The sequence below is a fragment of the Fibroporia radiculosa genome (assembly GCF_000313525.1).
Source record: "Fibroporia radiculosa TFFH 294 genomic supercontigs, scaffold212, whole genome shotgun sequence".
In the NCBI taxonomy this organism is placed as follows: Eukaryota; Fungi; Basidiomycota; class Agaricomycetes; order Polyporales; family Fibroporiaceae; genus Fibroporia; species Fibroporia radiculosa.
This window is the reverse complement of record NW_012133182.1, coordinates 73,841-85,212: the sequence shown is the minus strand read 5'-3', so window position 1 is coordinate 85,212 and position 11,372 is coordinate 73,841. Positions and strand designations below refer to the sequence as shown.

Below are 11,372 nucleotides of genomic sequence, written 5' to 3'. Positions count from 1 at the left end.
AGAGAGTACGCTCATGCCCATCGATGCTGTACTGCAGCAATTTTGCACGAGCGTCCGCGATACCTTCATGATGTCCACGTTCAGAGGCATATAGCGACCATACCCCAAGTCCATCAATTCAGACCCAGCAGCTGCACCGTCACATTGTAGCAAGTGTCGTACAGGTATCCGTCGGCATTTTCCGGACTAGGCTGCCACACGAGATTCGTCTGCGCGTAATTGCAATCGCATTGAACACACAGCGCGAAGCCGCTCGTGTCCCCGTTCACCGCAAGCAGCGGGTATGGCGAGCCTTCCGTAGGATCGATGTCGGCGACCGCACAATAGATCTGCGCGGGTGGAGGGGCGTTGTATGTCGTAGTGACGAAGGAGAGCTCGTTGCCGGACGTGACGTTCCCTGCGGGGGATGTGAAGTTGTATATGGAATTTGCGACGAGACCGCCCTGGAGCAGCGAGAGGTTCGGCCAGTCGTTGTATGGGTAGCTCGCATATGTCTGCATAGAGTGGTACACTGAGTGTGCAAGAGTGTGAAGAGTGAGGAACAGGACTAACCGAGAACACCTCGAACGACTCGCCGTCAGTAGCACCAGCTTGACCGAGGACAAGAGGTGCTCCTGTGGCATTCGCGTTCGGGAGGGTGGTATTCAGCGCTGCGAGCGTAAAGTTGTGTGCGATGTCGAACGCGCCAGGGCCAAGGCCGGCACACCAAGGAGTGACCTCTCGCGCTATGATCTGGCCAGTAGGCAGAGCGAGGGCTTCGACTAGGGCACCAAGTGCATATAGGATGGACAGCATGGTGATCTTGAAGTCTACGTGCAAGAAAGGGTCGCTTTAGAGGTCTGGGGCAGTTCGTGCTCGGACGAAACGCTCGGAGGGCACAACCTGCACTTTATACCACGAAAAGGGCCAAGAAAGACGTCTCAGGGATGCCGGCCATCCGACATCTTGACGGGCTGTTCAGATGCATTTTTCGGAATGAGTGCGCTCGCAGAACAAGTAATGATGGACACATGGCATCACACCTCTAGACATGCCCGTGCCTCGAGTCTCGACTTCTCCTGGTGCATCACGTCTCCGCAATTTCTACCGCAGACAATTGGCAGCGGCGCTGAGTCATAAATGCGCTGCGAGCACACTTACCCACGTTTCGGCGGTGAATCTTTCCCGCGAGGCGGAGCAACGGGGAACAACTTGAAGTTCCTCGGATGCACTAAGGGCTCTAGGCGACTCCAAAATGACAGTGGTCTCACCCTCAGATGTATCAAGGATATAGATGACAGACAAGTACAAGTACTGGCGCAGAGTCCAGACGGCAGCATCGTCAGATGTGGATGTCCAAAGCCTGCAAGGGCGGGGGGTGAACATTGAAGGAAGTACTAGTATCTATTCTGCTCACAGGAGATCTCTGAGTGGCATCGACTCGGAAAAAGCCTCGCGGCTTCGGCGCGACCGCAGTAAAACGCCCTGAGTGCGTATCCCAAAAATATAAAACGGGAATGTTGAACGTTAACACACAACTATGGAGTCATCCTGAATATTGAGATGGGAGAGTCGAATGAAACTTGATCAAATGCAGCAGTTTAGTCGCCAATGAAAGCCGAAATCCAGGTCCTTTGGTGGCTCCGGCTCAGTAAGCCAGCATTGAGCCGCACCCTAGACTTTCCCAGGCGGGTCCTAGCACGCGAAAAGAACGCCCTGCGGTCACCGGTGACTCTTCGAGATGAAGTCGAGATGACGCCTAGAGAAGAGTCACCCGCGCCAGTCTATTCAAAAGCCGCCACACGTTCTTCTTCAACTCCACAGCTTTGCCTCCTTGAACAAGCGAGTAATTCAGTTAAGCCCGTCCATGAATCAGCTTGAGAGCCGTGGCCAGGAGCTGGTCGCAAAGCAAAGGCATGTCTGAGGAGGCGACATAGCTTACCACTAACCGCACCCTGGGATACAGCGACGTCCGCTCCTTGGCGATGTCGGCATGTTATCAGCCTGCTGCCGAGGCTTATCTGATAAACTGATAAACTAAATAGCGTTTCGAACGGGGTCTCGACTACGCGGAGGCCGATGACTCGTTAATAATGCCACTTGTATAGCACTTCTCAATGGATACCCTTTCATACAACATAGGTCTCCGCGACACCCTAGTACGAGTATATAAGGTGAAGAGCTGAAATGATCCCGCTGAGGCCAGGAGTTTCATCTCGGCGCAGCCCGTGGGACCATTACGTTGCTGGTGCAGATAAGCTTTTAGTCGATACTTATTGCGGGGTCGCGCGCCTCAGCCACTCTCACTCCTTCAACCGCACTCCATCGAATGCCACTCATCCTCAATCGCTTTGGGTCTCACTCCTCTAAACTTTTCCTCACTTTCGCATCCACTGTACTCAACCATGTGCCCTTCCTGCATCGCGATGTCCCGCAAACGCATACGTACGCAAAGCGAGAATTGGGTCATACCGAATTCATAGTCTTTGCCTGTCTCATTCCCGTCCTCGTCATTTTATCTGGCTTATTCGCTGGTCTCACGCTGGGATACATGTCCCTAGACGAGACACAGCTCAACGTCCTGAGTATCAGTGGCACGCCGTAAGCTTTTGCTCTTTCCTTGTAGATAGCCGCTGACCTCTTCCACGCATAGGATGCAGAAAGTGTACGCGAACAAGATCAAGCCCATCCGTAAGGATGGGCACTTGTTGCTCGTCACGCTTCTCCTCGCAAACATGATTGTCAACGAGTCCCTTCCGGTCATTGCAGATCCAATTCTGGGTGGTGGCGTACAGAGTGTCATCGTCAGCACAGTCCTTATCGTCATGTATGTGCTTTTCTCCGCCTGAGTGCTATTTCCCACTGTGATGAGTCCGGTGACGACGTGTCGCCACACTTTCTACACCTTGGAGCGCTAGTACGCATCATGAGACCCGTGTTTACACGTGCCACGTGTCTCGCAGTTTAGACTAGTCATCTCATGGCGAGAGCTTGTGAGATATGTCTGCTGCGAGCCTGTCGAGCGATGTCAATAAAAGAGCGGGAAGAGTGTGTTCTGCGAGTCCGGCCGAATATGCAACCAGCGAGTAAGACTGGCAATGTAGTTTATTTCCGTCCGATGTTCGAGAAAACAGGCGGATCAGTATGTGCGCGTTCTAACGTGGATAGTCCAGCATGCCGTCTATCGAGCATTTTTTGCCTCCGATTGCCTTTACAAAATGGCTGATTGAGTTTGATTTGCAGTTTCTCAGAGATCATTCCACAATCGCTCTGCACGCGTTACGGCCTCTATTTTGGTGCCAAAATGGCCGGCTGTGTACGCGTGCTAATTTGGACTCTTGTAAGTTTCTCCGTGCATCTCGTAGATTAGGTTTATCTGATAAGTATGCGCGATTTTTGACCTATAGGGCATTGTCGCATATCCTGTAGCGAAATTACTGGAGTTCGTGTTGGGCCCTCATCATGGTATCATTTATCGGCGCGCGGAGCTTAAAGAACTTATTGCGATGCATTCCACCATGGGTGAGCTCGGCGGTGACCTGAAGACAGACACCGTGACGATTATCGGGGGCGCCCTTGATTTGCAGGAGAAGGTGCGTTGTTTAAGTTGCTATCCCCTCAGTCGCTCATATTCGGCTATTTTGCAGGAGGTTAGGCAAGCGATGACGTCGATCGAGAACGTGTTCATGCTCAGCATCGACGCGCGCCTTGATTACGAGACGCTCCGCCAAATATGTCTCACTGGTCATTCACGTATCCCGGTATATGAGGAAGTAGAGATTCCTGCCCCACGATTAGTAACCGGGACGCTTGCAGGCAAGGTGGGCGCCTATAGTTATGCAAGCGGGTCTAGCGGTCTAAACGTAATCCAGGATACTCCTGGAACATCCGCGAACGGGACCGGTTCGGGTTCGAACGCTACTTCCTCTCAGATAATCAAGGCAAAGAAGATTGTTGGTATCTTACTTGTTAAGCAGGTGGGTGTCCTTCATATGCCATGGCTTGAAGTATCTTACATTATTCCTGTAGTGCGTGCTTCTTGATCCGAAAGGTACGACTTCGTCGTCGTGTTTCTAGGGAAGAATCTGATGGATGATTGTAGACGCAACACCGATCCGCAAGATTCCGCTGAACAAGGTGCCTCTTGTACCATTTAACGAGTCTTTACTTGGCATCCTCGACAAGTTCCAAGAAGGGCGATCACACATGGCAATTGTGTCCCGTTTCAGTGTCGATCGTGCCGCAAGCGTCAAGCAGATCGTGAAGCGTGGCTTGACTCAAAGACTTCGGGAGGCAATGATGGACAGCGATAGCGACACGGACACTAGCAGTGACGAAGCTGAGGGTAGCAGCTCTCACCCGAAGAAATGGAAAGACCATCTAAAACGAAAGTGTAGTGATCGCGATGATGAAAGCAGCGAGAATGAGGGGACCCTCCGTGAGTCGAGTCCTGCTGACGGAAGCGATGATGGCAACACGCTTCCAAGTGGAAGTGGGACAAAGAAGCGTCGCCGGCCATTCACCTCGCGTGTAAGACGTAAGGACAAGAATTCACAAGCCAAGGACGTCGACTTGGAAATGGGTCTCGTTCAGGATAAAGCCAAGGAAGAGGTCGAGGGAGCCAAGAGTATATTGCCGAATTTAGCTCTTCCTCGTATGGGCTTCTGGGGGCGTGAACAGGATGTCCCTGCCGATGCGGTCCTGTCTACTGAAGGTGTAGAGGAGGTGAGTCTCTCGCGCAGAAGTGGATGCTTTGTGGACGACTAATAATTGTGTCAGTTGTTGCAAAGCGTGGATCCGTCGATAATGCCGCTTGGTATCATCACCCTTGAAGACGTACTGGAAGGTGCGCACGTTTGCGGTCCACTCGTATCATCTGTGACCTGATCTTGTTACGTTGTGTCTAGAGCTTATTGGCGAAGAAATCTATGATGAGTTTGACCCACAGGGACACCCCGATCTGTCGTACGCTGTGTCGGATTCCAAGCCTAAACTGAAGTTGGCCGGGTTCGCGCCTATCCGGCGTCGACGCTCCGCCCCTCAGCTCGCACCATCGTCGATAGTTAGAAAGCCTACCTCGGCTTCCGTTCCACCTTCTCCCCCTAGTGTTGCTGTAAGTAGCAATACAAGTTCGCCTGGGTCTTTACATATCAAAGGACAAGCGCCGGTGCAGATCGTGAAACCGGTTGCGATGCCTGCATTACCGTTGCGCGGCCTGAATGCTCTTACTCTGAAGGGCCTCGGATCGAAGGTGTCCAGGTCTCGGAGTGCACCCCCTACGCCGAGGAATATGGATGGGTCGGTAAGCGGGGGAGACCGGGACGGCGATCCAACACCGGGAATCGTATTAGAAGGCGCAGTGGTAGTTACCCCGCCACCGTCGACCAGCCCTGACGACAACGAGCAACGGGACGCCGAGATGGAGAAAGACATTAGTCTAATAGACGTGTATGCCATAGAGGATAGCCCTATTCCGCCCCCCACGATCCCGATGGTTGTCCATGCGGAGCAGAGCGTCTTGGGTGCGCGTGCCAGACTATCTCCTGCACAGCAACCGTCGACGCCGAGCGCATCGCCCCGCCTATATCCCCAGCCGCCTGTTTCCAATGCGGCGCTACCCCCGGGCGTGAACATGGCTCTTGCTGCGGGCTCGAAGCCAACCTCACGCAGCTCTTCGCCGTCGCCGTCGCTCGAGCAAGCGATACTGATCGAGCGCAAGAGGCGTGCGGCGTCCTCGGGCTCGGGTAGCATGCCCGTGCCGAAAGGTGGCAGGTTCAAAAGTAGCCCACTGACGGGAGAGCGGAGTGGCGTGGTGGTTGCGGAGCGTGTCAAGCGGCAGTTGAGCACCAGGGAGGAGAGTCCAGAACCAGAACCCGCCAAGGAGGAGGCCCCGGACATAAGCAAAGAGTAAGAGTGCTGGCGAGTGGGTGGGCATGTGATCTGCGTGGTAGTGGCAATATGACGAGGCGAGTGAGTCTGGACAATTTACATGGACATGATTAATTGCGGCAACGGCACTTGTCGAGCCGTGCATTCATGTGCGATACCCTGTTCTGACTGTTTTGTTGCGTTTTATGTGTGGCATTCGTCATTTGACTTGAATGACGAACACCACGCTCCTCGGAGGAGCATAGTTTGTATCGTTTATGTGAATGTTACTGCAGCATAGAAAGTGAATGTATTTTGAAGATGCCAGTGCCCCTAGTGGTGTGTATATATACTTCCTGGATAGACTATGACAATGAATATGATTTGGATACATGTTACTACAGATGTGTAATGTTTCAGCCTGGAATTTCTGGTAGGCAAAGTCTAATAGATGAGATCAGCTATTTTGAATAGTTATCAACTAGTTGAGCTATCTGTAGTGACCATGCATCACAATAAAGAGATGACCACTTTCCCAGTGAAGAAAGGTCCATTTTGCAAGAGAGGAAAGCCTAACTTAATTCAGCTAGCATCTTTCTAAAATCTCTTCAATGTTATGGCTTGGCAAGGAAATGGCAATTTCTTTGTTGTATATAATAGTAGGTAGCTTGCAATGACTTTTTTTTTGACTTGCACCAAAATCCAAATATAACACATATATATGATCATGATATATTGTCCATAGGTAACATCAAATTCTGCAGACCATTTCTCAGCAGCTTCAAATCTGAGTTCAAGATAGACCATCTCTGAAGCACAATGGTAAGATATATAAAGACAGTATATTATGATTGAATCTTACTTTTTTTGATTCTAGACAACTACTTGAGTTACACAGAAACTGAGGCTTGTTGCTGATGTCCATTGCTATAAGCCTGTTGATCAGAATGTCCTAGATATTTTTTGCTTTGTGTAGTAGTACTAGTACTGCTTATATACTGGCGAACATTTAATCTGTATATAAAGCATAGCTATCAGTCAGTCTTTAGTAATGTATTATTTAGTGAAACATACGTGGCCATAATGCTATTGCAATAGACTAAGCAATTTATTAGAGCAACAAGATAGATTTAGTATCACTTTATAACACCTACGAGCACTTTGTGGCAGTAAAACTGCCTGCACAGAATACACAGAATTAGCACTGAGGCTAGTATGGCCATATGCACCCCAGAAATGCTAATGTGTATAGGACTTAGCTTCAACTCAATAGCAGAACTTATATATAACTTACTATAATAACAATAACCACTTGTAAAATGCTTTGAAAGTACTATATGAGCAGAACAAATTAGTGTAACACTGCAGCATTACATACCATAAGATGGCTCCACGATTTATAGCATATACAGTTAATTTTGAAAGAATATTCTCTGTACTGGAATTTAATGATCAGTTGAAGATTAACAATGTTATAGCATATAGAAACCTACACTGTATAACCTGTTCTAGCTTGATAAAAAGTCCAGAAGAGCACCATAGTAATATAGCAATCAGCTATCAATGTAGTGATTGCTTGAGCAGATGCTGGTGCCTAATCTAGCTATATAACATTTTCCTATTTCTAATACAACAAAAACTCACTACTGCTTGTTGTGCTATAGCACTGGGACCATTGTTATTAAACCTTGAAATTTCACTTACTTAATACTAATATAATACAAAAAGATAGTAAATCACTTACAAGCTATATCCAACTCCTGCATCAAAAACTATCAGTAACACATGTAGTGAAAATAATATACTCACTCATAGCACATACTAATATGTATATTAGCTGTTTGCTCTACAGAAATAAAACTGGTTGAAATAAGCTTACCAAATGCAGCAAGAGTTATGGCAACACCAAATCCTGTAAGACAAATCTGGAGAGATCTTTTACCAGTACTTAGAACTATGGCTCAACTATTAGTGTGCAACGTATCTTAATATATACAAAGTACAGACAGTTATAGATAGTATAAAGATAAAACCTATAAATATTATTATCAGATTATACTGTTTTTCAAAAATTAATACAACACACACCCCTGGGCAATTGACATGACAATCCACTTGAGATCTGTGTAAGAAGTATTTTCAGGTATTGTGAATTATATACTGAACATACCCCAAGAATAGTTAGAACCTAAGTATAATATGAGCAATTGCTATAGTGATCTAGCCCTTTCCAGATACATACAGAACGTGATCTGTTTGTATATATCTATTAAAATTTTGCTTTAAGATCTCAGCAAAATATATTACTTACATGCAGACATTTTCAAGAGTTATTATATTGATGTGACCCTGTATAAAATAAAACCAGGATGACTAATTTTAAATAAGCATATAATTTTAATGATTAGATATAAATGCACACACATACCTGTCCATCAAGACATGCTGTTGAAAAATCAAGAAGGCTTATAGTAACAATTAAGTACTATAGCTTATATGAAGATTTGAAAATACATACATCAAAACCAGAACCTAGATATGTAATGCTTGAGCACTATGCAAGTCAATTAGATAGATTGAACAACTATACCAAACTCTTTAACACAAGGTGGTCTTGATGATAATGATAGCCATAATATAAGCTTTGAGCAATCATAACACCATGCAATCTGGATGAAGCCAGATAAATAAAAGTTTAAATAGTATTATAATTGAATTAGATCACATACAAAAAATCAAACATCATACCAATAAAACTAGGCCCTAGTTCTTTTGTAATGATACTGGTCAAGTATGCATCCATTTTTCCAGAAAAGCAGTTGATATGATGAGATGAAGATACAAAGATACAGACTGTCTACTCCTGCTTTTATACAAAGCTACATGATGGAATGATACACTGCTTCATGATTAAAATCAAAATCATGTCACTTTAGTTGATCTGTATCATACAGGAAGTATAGTTACTTAGATGTCAATATAAATCTCATATCAAAGAATTTTGACACTGTACCTGATCAGTCATTTGAAGAATGATCAACAAAGATGAGATGTTGCTAATTAACCATATAAATGTACAATTTCTATGTATGATTTCTGTACAATGTTTCTAGTCCAAATGTAAAGTAAAATATCAATATACTATATAATAACAGGAAGTGGTGCTTTAGTAACATGATACATTGAATAGTATAGCAAAGTTTCACCAGCAATTGTACAACTGTACATCAGGTAATGATGAGGCACAGGTATATAGATCTCCCACCTTGGTGATAAGTAATGATACACTATTGATAGTAACATGATATGTGTGGCAGATTACAATAAAGAAATCACTATTTTCTTGCAATAGAAAGGCATCAGAAAGGCATCAGAAAAGTGCCATATTTGACATAGATTGAAGACACGTTGACTCATAACACCGAAAAGTAGCTACAGTCCTAGGGTGTGTCACAAAGATACTGGATTCTTTACACTCAGCGTCAAACTTTTGAGATACACTTGATTGATAGATATTTGATAACAAGATGTTCAATTTGCCAGGCTACATCTTTGAACCCTATTTCTAATGTACATCCCATCACCCAGGAGAGCGAGGGAGGCTCTTTGATACATCAGCAAATCACAAGCTTGCTGAGTGCATCTTCTTTTATGACACGATTCATCAACTATGCGAATCAGTTCACTACAAGCTCGCGGCACTGCAATAGACACCTTTGCCGGGACTAGAACGTCATGAGTACAAGCGGCGTTCATGCCCGAAAACGACTCCTCCCCTCCGTGTCTGTACCGCATGCCTCACACGCAGCTGTCTGTGACTTCGCAATTCGGCAGAGGTGACGTAGATACTAATGCGGTAAACATCCCGCGCGGTGATGATGACCATCGTGAGACAACCTAACGACTGAATGAGCTCTGGAGCTAGCCACAGCACTGACCTATGGTGCGCCTATTCTGGGCTGTACACCAGCGGATGCAGGCGCTGCTTCAGCGAACGGCGGATCAATATCAGCGCCGCACTAGAGTCTAGAAGGATGATATACCCGTACGGAGTATCTTCCCCGGGTGATTTGCTGCCTTAGGCCACCGAGGCCGGGTAGATGCTCGTCCATCAAACGGCTTTGACTTCTGAAGCCCACGACGCGCTAGCTGATTAGAGTCGCGTGCACGAAACCGACAGTCGGTGGTAGTCCTATGACCTCGGCCGAGAATCAGTCCAGCTTATCGCCCGCGAGGCTCGCACTATAAAATGTACCATGTTGTCTCGTCAGTTCTCATACCACCCAAGCCTACTCTTCTCATCCAAACGGCCCACTACATATCCTCGACTTGCCTCTTGACGTCACCCACGTCTTTCGTTAAGATGAAGTTCATCACCGTCTCTGCCGCCATCGCACTCCTCGCACCCGCAGTGCTCGCTCAGACATCCGTGACGGTTGCATATGATACTGCATACGACCAGGGGAGCTCCTCGCTTGATACCGTCTCCTGCTCTGATGGTGCCAACGGTCTGATCACGAAAGGCTACACCACCTTCGAATCGCTCCCAGATTTCCCGAACATCGGTGCCGCGGCAGCGGTCACTGGGTGGAATTCGGCGGAGTGCGGGACGTGCTGGGAGTTATCATATGACGGAAATACAGTCACCGTCCTTGCGATTGACCATGCCGGGAGCGGATTCAACATTGCGCTCGCAGCCATGAACACGCTGACGGACAACCAGGCGCAGTTCTTGGGCAGGGTTACTGCTACGGCGACGCAGGTCGATGCGTCTGTCTGTGGGCTTTAGCTGTCTTCAGGTCTGCGTTAGGATTGTGAGTTTCGATCATCGATATGCTGCTTTCTAATTTTGACGTGTTGCTTTCGAAGCTCTAGAACCGTGCAGAAGATAATCGTCTGAAAGATAATCCTTACGGACTACATGGACAAGTCACGGACTTCTTGTGATGTGGGTATAGCTGTACAATTTGGACTCTTGCATTTCTGCATAGCGTGGGTATACTGAGCTGTGCTTTTGGGAGGTGATATAGTGTCATTGGAATGTATTCAACACGAACGGTCAACGCACTCACAGCATCTTTACTACATAGTTTACTGAATACGACTAGCATGCACTTGCACTTGCTATTGTCCCGAGTACGTAGGCTCGTGCGAATCAAGTGACGTTTTCAAGAGGGTTGCGTTGATTCTCGTCAGAAGATGAAGATATACTGCAGGGGAAATTTTGACCAAGTCGGAAAGTGCTGGAGGCCTTCGCCCAAAATGATATCAAAATTGTCTCCCAGTGTGTTTCACTGAGTAAGTATGCGTGCGCAGAACCACAAGTTACATTTCGGATACAGCTCTAAGCAGACGAAATCCGACGGTCAAAATCCAGCCTCATTCGGGACCAATCAGACCAGACGACTCGCAGGACGAGACTACGAGTGAAATGACGGTTCGGCCGGTCCTATCCGAGTTCTGTCGCGTCGACCCTAATCGATCCGAATCAACGAGCCAAGTGGCGTTGACGCCACGGCCAACTT

At 47.1% G+C, this 11,372-nt stretch overlaps 3 protein-coding genes across 3 annotated transcripts; 2 read left to right on the top strand and 1 right to left on the bottom strand.

The window, feature by feature from the left end:
- Nucleotides 1-113: 113 nt before the first annotated feature.
- On the bottom strand, nt 114-795 carry FIBRA_00474 (uncharacterized protein; the record flags this gene model as incomplete). Its single annotated transcript, XM_012322369.1, has 2 exons — nt 114-494; nt 553-795. 2 exons carry the CDS (start codon nt 793-795, stop codon nt 114-116), a joined length of 624 nt encoding a protein of 207 aa, XP_012177759.1.
- Nucleotides 796-2,308: 1,513 nt separating this feature from the next.
- FIBRA_00473 (uncharacterized protein) lies at nt 2,309-5,890 on the top strand (the record flags this gene model as incomplete). The annotated part of the gene is made up of 10 exons (XM_012322368.1): nt 2,309-2,580; nt 2,633-2,806; nt 3,223-3,319; nt 3,387-3,572; nt 3,627-3,800; nt 3,852-3,956; nt 4,009-4,030; nt 4,082-4,704; nt 4,759-4,825; nt 4,887-5,890. The coding sequence occupies 10 exons, from the start codon at nt 2,309-2,311 to the stop codon at nt 5,888-5,890; spliced, it is 2,724 nt and encodes a 907-aa protein (XP_012177758.1).
- A 4,206-nt stretch (nt 5,891-10,096) lies between these two features.
- On the top strand, nt 10,097-10,636 carry FIBRA_00472 (uncharacterized protein; the record flags this gene model as incomplete). The annotated part of the gene is made up of 1 exon (XM_012322367.1): nt 10,097-10,636. One exon carries the CDS (start codon nt 10,097-10,099, stop codon nt 10,634-10,636), a length of 540 nt encoding a protein of 179 aa, XP_012177757.1.
- Nucleotides 10,637-11,372: the final 736 nt, after the last annotated feature.